We start from the raw sequence: 12,231 nt of genomic DNA on the forward strand, positions 1-12,231 counted from the left end.
CAAAAATATATTTCCTTTCTACACATAGACTCTCTCTAATTCAAGAAGATTGACGTTTTTGGTGTTTGAATTTCCTTTACTACGCACACTTGTGGAATTAATATGAAGGCGATGTATATTAGGAGTGAAAATGTGAGCGGTTATTGACCGCCAGCTAACCGCTTTTAAAGGCAGTTAGGAAAAACTGATAACTGCTTAGGGGGTTACAGTTAGCAGTTTTAGGTTTTGAAAAAACCGCTAACCACCTCTCTCTCTCTCTCTCTCTCTCTCTCTCTATATATATATATATATATATATATATGATATCGTATGTATGTAGTGACGTCGGTTTTTTTTTTGTAATTTTTTACTTTTTAATTATTATTAAAAAAAAAAAATCTTTAAAAATTGGTTAGCGGTTATTAGAGTTATTAACCGCTAACTACCTAGTAGAGGCGGTTAGTAGATTTTATTAACCGCCTTTTCACCCCTAGACTATATATAGCAGCAAGGCCAGCCTGAACTTTTCTTGAATGGTTGGACATATTTGTTTCAATGATTTAGTTCTAATTTTTTATGATGTTCAAGGTCTCTAGAATTTTGAAGAAGTTCATGTTCTCAATGTCAAAAGTGCACCATTTATTCAAGGATTAATCCTTCTTGTTATAAACTAATTTTCCCTTGATTAAATTTCGAAACAAAAATGCTCATCATACTGCTCCCATCTTCTTCTTCTTTTTAGCAACTTTCGTTGAATATGAAAAAGGGGAGAAGAAATTGACACCCATGTAGTCACACATGGTGGCAGGCATGAAACTTTTTTTTTTATTATTTTTTTTTATTTTTTTAAAGCAATCAACTTTGATCAAACAAAACATCATGGTCAATCAAGAGTCATATTGAACATCATAAAAAGAATTGGTTGTCATAATTATAGAGAAGTCCAAAGAAATTAATGTGATCGAATTCAGTTAGGTCTTCCTATTGACCCTGACAATATAAAGAAAAATTATTTTTTTTTTTTAAATCTTAACAACTCTATCATAAAATTAAACTTAAAAATATTAAAGATTTTAATCCGAGTGAAGATTTCCTTCTAACAAATTGTTTTCTTTCCTTTCCCTTTTTTTTTTTTTTTTTTTTTTTTTTGGGTACAGTGTAGTTGTGTATTGATCTCTTTCTCTTTCGAGTAACGTTAGGTACCATCTTTTTATCATCCTAAAGTTGATGTGACTTTTAAAATCACCATTGGATCAAAATTCAAGTATGATTCATCTAAAATTTAATGGTGATATTAAAAGCCACATCAGCTTTAGGAGGATTTTAGAAAGATAAAAAGATGGTACTTACCATTACTCATTTCTTTTTTTCTTTTTTTGTCTTTTCTCTACCGAAAGCAAAAAAAATAAAAATCAAACAAAGAATAAAAGTTCAAAAAGTTCATCTCTATTATGTGAAACACTTTAGCTCATCCAAGCATATGTAACTCCATTGATTCATGTAAGACGAAGTCCGTTTAACTAAGTACTACATAATAATGATGATGACACAGTTAATCGCACGGTCAAACTTTGATGGCGAACACTTAAAAGAAGGAGGAAGGATAATCAAAAGCTTGTCAAAGGTGTTGGCAAAAGAAAATCTCCGATGCTTAAGTTTATGAGAGTAAAAAATAAAATTGCTCCAAGGGAAAAGGATAAGGTAATAGCAAACTTTATAATTATGTGAAAATACTTGAAAGTACTTGCCCAGCCTTCTTTATGTTGAGTGCTTACCAATAGGGCGTCCATTGATAGAGTATGGCCTTGGCTAGATGTGGCGACGAATCCATGTCCTTTAGGGAGACATATCTTTGGGTGTCGCCTATTGATAATGTAGGCACTTGGTCAAAATTCCTGACATACTAGTAGGTTGGTCGCGGCCAAATTTCCCACCAAAATAATATGACAATTAGGATAGATCTGTAGGGCATCTATCTTTTTCGCCACGTACACAAGATTATCTAAGCGACCGCAATAATGGTACGTTAGATCCTACAACCCGATCAGGGCTCTTGGTTTGTCCCCAATGACACCGGCCAAAACCATGGGCTTCCGAGCATTCATTCTCAACTTGTCCGCTTACCCAGATAGATTATGATATATCAAACTTAATTGGTAATTAAAGCAAACTATTGCATATAAAAATTCAATATGCTTTTGCCGTCGCACAAAATGTTTTACATACTCAAATCAATTAGTCAATTAATAACTTTTTTGTCGGGTGACATCCAATTAACAAAAGCACTTTTGATTAGGAAAAAGTGGAAAAGAAAAAGCTCATGAGCAACAATGCTAAAGTGATTTGTCCATATATATGTATATAAGGTCCCTCCCCCCTTTCCCCAGAACACACATCAACCCCTTTTTTACTTTCTTGTGGACAAAGAGCATCGTACGTACCTGAAACATTCACAGATAAGGTTTATCAAAACTAGGGTTTATGGCTAATCCATCTTTTCCATTCTCCACGAGGTCAATTTCACATCATTATTCCATTCTCTTTTCAGGTGCAAAGGGATAGGACTTATAAGGGCAGATATACGAAGTGACCCTACTTTGAAAGGGTTTCGGTCTAAAAAATAATTATTTTTAAAAAAAAAATCTATGGAAGGGATAGGATTTATAGGGTTCAATTTTTTTTTTTTTTTTTTGTCAATTTCTTTTGGGGGTTAACTTAATTGAGAAGAGCAGAATAAGATGTTAAAAATGAATTTGTTTGCATGCACCCACCCCCAGGACCACAACCCCCGGCCTCCACTGAAAAGGGGAAAAAGATAGAGAGATAATTCTTTGTGTGTCGGCAAGTGAGAGAGATATTAAGGTCTAATTGGAACAGAAACATCAGATAAGAAAGAAACATTTCAACAACCTCTTGAAGATAAACTCTAGACAGATAAGAAAGCAGTAAATATACCCATTACCCAAGATGCATGTGATGATTATTTGTAACTAATATGTTTCTCGTATATGACAAGAATTTATCTTAATAATGTTGTGATTAATTATTATTATTATTATTATAAATACATTATACATAACAATAATGCTCCTGAGTTGATCCATCATAGTAATGCTAGCTAGCAATAACTTTTGTGTCCCCGTTATGTCACTCTAAAAGTGGCGTAACTTTTAAAATCACCATTAAACTTGTAATTGATCGTTATTGAATTTGAATCAAATAGTAATTTTAAAAGCCATCTCTTTCTTGGAGTGACACAAGAATGATTTATATAGTTACTCGATCAATCAAGGGAGTCAATAATTCTAAAAGCCCATCTTTGTATCACTCTAAGGCCTTGTTTGTTAAACAACAATGTCTTTTCCACAATACTGTTGACATTAAAAAAAATTAAAAAAGAAAATAATGATTGGTATAGAAAAGTAAAAAAGTGGTATTGAAAAGTAAAAAAAAATTTGTTTGTAGTGATTTTTTTTATTTAAATAGTAGTAAAAAGTGAATGATGTGATATAAAAAATGATAATGTTTTTATGTTGATTTTTTTGGCAAAATAAGATGAATAGTGTGGTGGTGTTTGGTGTTGTTTAACAAACACTACCTAAAAATGAGGTGGTTTTTTAAAATACTATTTGATCAAAATTCACTAATGATCAGTTACAAGCTTAATAGTAATTTTAAGAGCCATATCATTTTTAGAGCTTGTTTGACTATTTGGGATTGCGCTTGAGAAATAAAGGTTTTAAGTAAAAAAATATTAAAAAAAAAAACGCATTTTGGCAAAAATTTCATTTTTAAGCTTTTGGCAAAAGTGTGTTTTGGCCATTTTTAGGCTTTTTGAACTCTTAAAAGTGTTTTTCAATTTTTTTACCAAAATGGGTTTTTTTTTTTTTTTTTTTTTTTTTTTTGTTCAAACGTACTTTTTGAGTGTTAAAAGCATTTTTAAGCTTTTCAAACATATATATACCCAAACAGATCCTTAAAGGAACATAAGGAAAACTTCTAACATTACTTGTAATTCAATCAAAGCTAGAGATTGTGTTCTATCTGCCACGAATATGACCTTTGTCTAATTTGCCAACCTTCTACCAACTTTGAATTGTATGAGTTTCGTTCTACTTGTTAAGCCTCCTATTGAGATATATTGCTCAAATTTTCAGCACATATTTTTGAAATTTTTTCTAAATCTTGGATTAGTCCCAAATTATATATTGTTTGTTATTCAATTGTTTCATCTAAGTTTTAGTCCTCCATTTATTTTCCTTTTGATGCCATTAACTGATAATCCTTTTTTTATTCAAGATGTCTCTCTTTTATTGTTTGGGTGTTCCAATTAAGCTGATAATTATTTTCTTCAATGTTAAACCATCACTTATTCAAAAGCTTAACGTAACATTTGGTTCTCAAAATCTAACATTATTCTCTCGGCATCCACATTTCCAAAAGCTTAACTTCACGTTTGGTTCTCAAAATCTAACATTCTCAGAATGTGATGCCTAGGAATTTGGACTCTCAAGAATGTGATTATCCTTGCATTTGGAGATGATTAGGAATTTCTTATAGGATTTATGAGAATATGAGACTCTAATGTTTGGTTTACTCCTAGGCATCGTGTAAGAATTATTTATCTTCACAATATATCCTTATGTTTCTTTCTTTAAGTGCATAAGGTTGTTTGATACAAAATTATTTAAATAAAACAAAAAAAATTATATGAAAAAATAAATCGTGGTTTTTATTTCATTTCTCAATATATATAAAGTGTTTATGCTATTTGATTTTTTTTTTTTTCATCTATAACTAAATAAAAAATGTTCATTTCCCTTTTTTTGTGGAATAAAATATATAGCTTCTCACTTTTGTACACAAATTTTACAAATAGTCACAATCAAACCCAAAAAGTAGCATTAAAAAAACAAAATCATAACAATTACATGGCCTAACTTTTGTATACAAATTGTCATGGTTTAGTGCACGCGTGAGAACGTACATTTTAGTGCCTTATTAATAAAAATGTATGAGATATTTGTATTCTCTCTGTTTAAGTGTAATCAAATGAGTATTCAAACGTTGTATTAAAAGGCTCAATACGTAAAATATTCAATTGAAGTGAAATATAAATCTAATACCACGTAAAATCATCACTTAACACGGTTAAAAAGTAAACTAATATAGAACCAACCAATTAATCTAACCATTTAATTTTAAAATTCTAAATATCTCACTTAAAAGTTGGTCAACAAGTCAACGAGAATTTGCATTGGGGGAGGCTAGTCGTACTCCAACAGCCACCATGGGTCTTGATTGTTGAAAACATGAGAAACGAGATTGTCTTGTTTTGGACCAAAAGCAAAAACCATGAGTCAAGGATCATCGATCTGTGAGACTGTGAAGGGAAATTTCAGAGCAACACCCAAAAAAAATCTCACTTCTGAGTGTCGTTTGCTTTGGACCAAAGAAGAAGTGAAGATATTCACTACCGTTGACCAGAAGAAAGAAAAATAAACAACCAAAACTACCCACTTAATGTAACACGTGGCTTAGAAAAATAGGAAGCATCCTTGTACCCCGGCCGGTGGAGCTCAAAAATACCCTTCACGTGGATCATTTTTCTATTCCATGCACTTTTGACTTTGCCAAACGTGACCCAACAAAGTGCCGGTTTTCACTTTCCACCACCCTTCCTTGCTTCCACGTTTCCTCCACTTGGGAGACTATAAATATAAATATAAAATGTATATATTTTCCTTCTCATGAGTAAATAGAGTATTATTATTCTCTTGGTCTTGGTATCCACTATGTAATTAATCTTATCAAACGCATAAATATAATAACATAAGTCATAATTTTTTTTTTTTTAAATGGTCGGTTAATTAAGTTTTATTTTGCATGAGACTGAGATTTAGTACGGAAATTAATACGGCCAGCTAGAGATGCAATGCCAATCAGTACGGTAATCCACTTGTATTAAGCACATGAAATTTCAATGTGGGCAAGCTAATTAAGGGGTTTTTATTATTATTATTATTTAAGTTATTTATTAATATTTTTGTTTTAGGAAGAGAAAATAAAACACACACAAAAAAAAAAAAAATTATTATTATTTTTCCCACCCCTAGCTCTAATTGTAACTATAAAATGTGAAACGTCTTAATTTCAATTTTATGTGCTTTTAAAAAAAGTAATATTGTTAGAAACCACAGTTTTATCTCAATACTATTCTATGATCCGTTGTTTGATACTATAATTTATTTTTCTATTGAATATTATGAAAAATAAACTACTTCCATAATTCCTTTGGTAAAATGCTAAAACTTTTTTTAGAATTTGTTGGCACGTGCACGTTCTTATGTAATAAGGAGTGTTAAATTATTTTTAGTGACTGACGTGACTTCAATTGTTTTATCGGCTTCCCGAACCACCTGCCAAAATGGGGTTTGTCAGTTGGCCTACAAGATTTGTTGGTAACAAACATAAAAGATTGCTTGCGTTTGCAACCTTCTTAGCATCTCATGAAAGACTTTTGAATTAAAGCGTGGACCAGCTCAAGCTAGCCCTTGCAACTAAGTGGGGCAAATTAATTAAATGCAAAAAAACGTGTGTGCTTAATTAATTAACTTTTTTAATTTGTATTTGTTCTTTTTTTAAGGGTCACTGCTCAATTCTCAACTGGCATTAAAATATAATTCCTTAAATAGGATTTAATTCTCCTTTTTAATGTGAACTTATAATTATGTAGGAATAATTATTCAAAGGGTGGAGCCGGCCACGAGAAAATTGATCACTTTTAGCTTCAATGCATGCATCTTCTATTTGAATTCAAATCTCAAACAAATTGTTGTCTAGACTGCTATGATCACCTTCAACTTTTGGATGTACAGTCTCTTCTTTTTGAATCTAGATCCTTAATAATTTGTAGTTCGAATTGCCGCGAAAGTCTTTATGGAGCTTATCTGGGTAGGTTTCTCGGATAAGGACCCCCATTGGAGCTCTGTAAGATTTGTTATTCGAATTGCTAACGATTTGGACAGCAAAATTACTTACTAGCAATTTGGACAACAAAATTAATGCTATGAATAAAATCTCTATTTCTTTGTTTCTTTTTCTCTCTTAGGGTAAAAATGATGATGATGACATGTAATGAATGTGTTGTCTCCATTAATTAGTGATCTAATAACTAACCCCAATTAATTAAAACTTTTTTCTAATATCTAAATTTGATGAAACTGAAAGAGAGGCTGCTTTGTTATCATGTTGGATGAATTCAGAGCAAGGAATTGGTCAAAGTACTAATCTATAATCAAGTAGGGGTGATGTAAGCTTAAACTAATTGGATTACCTATACATTAATTTAGTGGCCCCATTCCATATATGTTTGCCAAGACAAAAAGGCCTGAAAGCTCTTTACTTGTCCCTCTTGATCTTGCTTAAGGGTTTGAAAGGGTCAAAGTCTCCAAAGCCACTTTTTTCCATGAAAACCTAACACTGAAATCAATCAAGAGGCTAGAAGGGAAAATAGCCTGCTCTTTCCCTTCCAATCCAAACACCCTCCATCATCCATCCTCCATCATCCATCTCCATCTCCATCTGGCCGTTGAAAACCGTGGCCATGATCAAATTTGGACACCAACCAAACAGGCTCTTTGATCCCCGCAAGAAATCATGCATGGCGTGGCTGTGGGTACACGCCATCAATTTTTATTATTTTATGTATGCCAAACTAGGTAAAGTCCACAAAAATTAGTCGCGGGTGTGACCCAATTTTTGGACATATACTAGTGTTCCGATTTTTTAAGCATATATATTTCCACAATTTCGTGAGGCATTGTACCGATCGATGATCACCCCTAGAGTTCTTCATGGATAAGTCATCCCAACAAAACCAAAAACAAAAAAAAATTGTATAAAAAATATGAATATTGTATGATTTGCATAAGCAATTCAGAAGGAGACGAAAAGACAATGAAAATGATGTAGGGTGACCTCAAAAAGAGCATCAACATTTTATAAATGCGTATAACAAGGATAATGCATGTAATGTCGGTTAGCTAGGTTATTAGTTAATTAATTAATTAATTAATTAATTATATCTGAGCTTCTTCTGGCTAGCTAGCTATTTTACTATTATATGATATATAGTGACGGTTACTAACAGTTTTCCTTGTCATTGTTTATATATATAGTCGTCGGGCTTTTTAAGATTAATACTTCGATCTCTTTATTATTTTATGTACATCATAATTAATTTAGTCATCAAGTCCGCATTTGTGGAACACCCCGGCCACCAAAAGTTCAAAACTATATTAAATTTACTGGCATTTTTAACCATGTAAAAGGTTAAGTTTAATGCAACATATTAAATATTGCAGTCTTAATCTAAAAACTTAATTAAACTGATATATTTTAGACCCATCAATAATTTAATCCTGTCTGTACTACTACTAATTAACCATGTGAATATTCTAACATGTACTACTATTAATTAAATTCAGAATAAATTAATTAACTCATCAGTACGTATATAGAAGCAAGCAAATGATTATGAACAAGTATTTGCTTAATTATGAGGTGTGTAATTAATTAATTAATTAAGCTCCTAATCTCGTAGAGTTTCAAGGCAGGAAGTTCACGTAAGTGGCATGAGATGATGATCGAGGGAGTGTTTTTTTTTTTTTTTTTTTTTTTTTTAAGGGTGAAGAATGAAGAGATAAGAATAATAATACCAAAAGTCCATGCACCGCCCGGCCGTTTCATGAGGTGCCGGGTAGGACTTAGGAGTCGTCTTTTTCCGGCGTGAAGGTTTAACACATGCATGATGTATATATAGAAGACAATATTATATAAATGTGTTTCAAAAAAGTCTCGTGGAACAGGACAGCGGTTTCAGGCATCTGTCTCCCTCGCTGTGCCTGTGCAGAAGATACTTGCCTCCTCCGCCGGCTGCCCGTCGCTGTCGATGACCAACATTTTTACCCGAAAGCAGCCCCGTGGTTGGTTCATGCGCATCACCTTCTAATAAAACAAATCACACCCCCTCTCTCTCTCGCAATGCCCTACTCCACACCCACCCGTGAATGAATTTTTTTTTTTTTTTTTTTCCCCCTTACCCCCTGCGCTCGGCTGACATGGCTGTCACCAACCCCACATGCCCGCCTTGTTTCGGGCCATGTCTACGTGTTGCGGGCCCCCACTCTGTCCCCTTTTCCCCCTACACTCCCCACAGAGACAAACTTCGTTTTACTTTCCACGGCCCTCCCTCCGTATAGGTCCGTCAGTTTCCTCCCAAGCTGCCCTTTTGTCTCTGGCACCTCCTGGGCCCCACACTGACATGTCACGTGACGTGGCAGTCTTCTCTTAAAAGATAGATATTCCGTGTGTGTGACCGCGTGTCCTTCCCATTATAAAACCCACCCTCCCCCCACCCCTTCATTTCACTGCACCACCACCACCACTCCCACCTCATCAACATTTCTCAAAGCCTTCTCTCTCTCTCTCTCTCTCTTCCTCTCTCTGCGCTCTAAAACTCTGAAAAAACAAATTAACCAATCTCTTTTATATCCAAATGGCTGTTGACTCTGCAATATCGTCGCCGCTTGGGCCTCCGGCCTGCGAGAAGGACGCGAAGGCACTCCAGTTCATCGAGGAAACGACGAGAAACGCCGACGCGGTGCAAGAGAGGGTGTTGGCCGAGATCCTGAGCCGAAACGCCGAGACCGAGTACCTCAAGCGATTCAAACTCCACGGCGCCACCGACCGCGACACCTTCAAATCAGTAATCCCCATGATTACCTACGAGGATCTTCAGCCCGAAATCCAGCGTATCGCCAATGGGGACCGCTCTCCCATCCTCTCCGCCCACCCCATTTCTGAGTTCCTCACTAGGTGCATATATTTTCAACATATATAGAATCTCAGAACGTGATTCCTACTAAGATAGGAACATTATCTAAATTTATTTACTTTGAAATTTACAGCTCTGGGACTTCAGCTGGGGAAAGAAAACTCATGCCCACCATTCAGGAAGAGCTGGATCGTCGCCAGCTGCTATACAGCCTTCTCATGCCAGTGATGAACCTGTAAGTGCAAAAAATAAAAAAACTTAAAATACAAAACGACGCGCTTTAATTCCAAGAAATACCTGTGAACTGTCTAGTTAATAAGACTTTTTATTCTGTGCCGTCTGCAGTCTTGGTTGAAACCTGAACCTCCAATCTATTTTTTTATTTTTTTATTTTTTCCCTTCTTTGGCTTTTTTAAAGTAATGAAAAATACTATATTTATCAAATTTTTTCTTTAAAATTAGTAAATTAATAAATATAGCATTTTTTAATACACCGCCATTCTGGTTCTGGTTATGCCAGTTGGTGGGTTTCCACTGATGATATTGATGATGGTAATACAGGAAGAAAAAAGCAAGTGAAAAGGCCATGAAATCAAACTTTTTATATTAATATTATCTAAACACTTAATTAACAGAAAAATTAATTTTTAACGAATTTTATTAGACGTTACTGCTTTTTAACATACCTATTTTTTTATGACTACTACGTTTAGTTTGACTAAATGGATTTATTTATTTATTTATAATGATACAGTTATGTGCCGGGTTTGGACAAGGGCAAGGGGCTATACTTTCTGTTTGTGAAGGCGGAGTCGAAGACACCGGGTGGGCTCTTGGCCCGCCCGGTGCTCACCAGCTACTACAAGAGTGACCACTTCAAGACCCGACCCTACGACCCGTACAACGTCCAGACGAGCCCCAACGAGGCCATCCTCTGCGCCGACTCTTTCCAGAGCATGTACTCCCAGATGCTCTGCGGCCTCGTCGAGCGCCACCAGGTCCTCCGCCTCGGTGCCGTGTTTGCCTCCGGCCTCCTTCGGGCCATCCGGTTCCTCCAGCTCAACTGGACCCAGCTCGCCCACGACATCCGAACCGGAACTGTCAACCCGAAAATCACCGACCCGGGAATCAAAGACTGCTTGGCCCGGATCCTCAAACCCCAACCCGAATTGGCCGATTTCATTGCCAAAGAATGCTCCGAGGACAACTGGGAGGGGATTATAACCCGAATTTGGCCCAACACGAAGTACTTGGACGTTATTGTGACGGGTGCTATGGCTCAATATATACCGACGCTTGATCACTATAGCGGCGGATTGCCACTCGCCTGTACAATGTACGCCTCGTCGGAGTGCTATTTCGGACTCAATCTCAACCCAATGTGCAAGCCCTCCGAGGTCTCGTACACCATAATGCCAAACATGGCCTATTTCGAGTTTCTACCCCACGAGCCGAACTCGGCCTGCTCGACCCGCGGCTCGGCCCCAAAACTCGTCGACCTCGTCGACGTGGAGGTCGGGAAAGAGTACGAGCTGGTGATCACCACCTACGCAGGGCTGTACCGGTACCGAGTCGGCGACATTCTCCGAGTCACCGGGTTCCACAACTCGGCCCCGCAGTTTCACTTCGTGCGGAGAAAGAATGTGTTGCTCAGCATTGACTCGGACAAGACCGACGAGGCCGAGTTGCAAAAGGCCATGGAGAATGCGTCCGAAATCCTCCGAAACTTCAACACCAGCGTGGTGGAGTACACGAGCTACGCCGACACGACAACGATTCCGGGTCACTACGTCATATACTGGGAGCTCCTAGTGAAAGACCCCGCCAACTCGCCGAGTCACGAGGTGCTGAACCGGTGCTGTTTGGCGATGGAGGAAACTCTCAACTCGGTGTACCGACAAGGCCGAGTCGCGGACAACTCGATTGGTCCGTTGGAGATTCGCGTGGTCAAAAACGGTACGTTTGAGGAGCTGATGGACTACGCGATCTCGAGAGGCGCGTCCATCAACCAGTATAAGGTGCCGCGGTGCGTGAATTTTACTCCCATCATGGAGCTTTTGGACTCCAGGGTGGTGTCGGCGCATTTTAGCCCAGCTTTGCCACGTTGGACCCCTGAGAGGAGACGGTGATGAGTCACCGACCCAGCTTGGAAGTCAATAGTCTTGGTCGTATAGAGAGATTATTCTCTTTGTATTTCTTTAATTGGTTCTTTTTTTCTTCTTGTGAGTAGGTTTTGTGGAAAGTCTGAAACAAGTGTATGTGGTTGATTAGGACATGTCAGTGTCAGGTTTTGTATTTTGGTTCATTTAACCCGTGGAAATTAAAGGATGTAACATTTCAAGTGGACTGTGCAGTGTGTTGTTTCTTTCATGTCTTTTGGAAACATCCACCTAAGCAATGCAGACACAACCAAT

At 36.6% G+C, this 12,231-nt stretch overlaps 1 protein-coding gene across 1 annotated transcript; it reads left to right on the forward strand.

Annotated features, from left to right (window-relative positions):
- Positions 1-9,415: 9,415 nt before the first annotated feature.
- On the forward strand, positions 9,416-12,158 carry GH3.1 (Auxin-responsive GH3 family protein). Its single transcript, XM_059591222.2, has 3 exons — positions 9,416-9,858; positions 9,951-10,052; positions 10,572-12,158. Exons 1-3 carry the CDS (start codon positions 9,539-9,541, stop codon positions 11,944-11,946), a joined length of 1,797 nt encoding a protein of 598 aa, XP_059447205.1. The 5' UTR covers positions 9,416-9,538; the 3' UTR covers positions 11,947-12,158.
- Positions 12,159-12,231: the final 73 nt, after the last annotated feature.

The sequence above is a fragment of the Corylus avellana genome, chromosome 4, assembly GCF_965113065.1.
Source record: "Corylus avellana chromosome 4, dhCorAvel1.hap1.2, whole genome shotgun sequence".
Classification (NCBI taxonomy): domain Eukaryota; kingdom Viridiplantae; phylum Streptophyta; class Magnoliopsida; order Fagales; family Betulaceae; genus Corylus; species Corylus avellana.

Coding starts and splice junctions, on each gene's coding strand:
- GH3.1 (XM_059591222.2), top strand. CDS start 9,539: ATGGCTGTTGACTCTGCAATATCGTCGCCGCTTGGGCCTCCGGCCTGC. Junction 9,859..9,950: donor ATTTCTGAGTTCCTCACTAG/GTGCATATATTT, acceptor TGAAATTTACAG/CTCTGGGACTTCAGCTGGGG. Junction 10,053..10,571: donor CTCATGCCAGTGATGAACCT/GTAAGTGCAAAA, acceptor ATAATGATACAG/TTATGTGCCGGGTTTGGACA.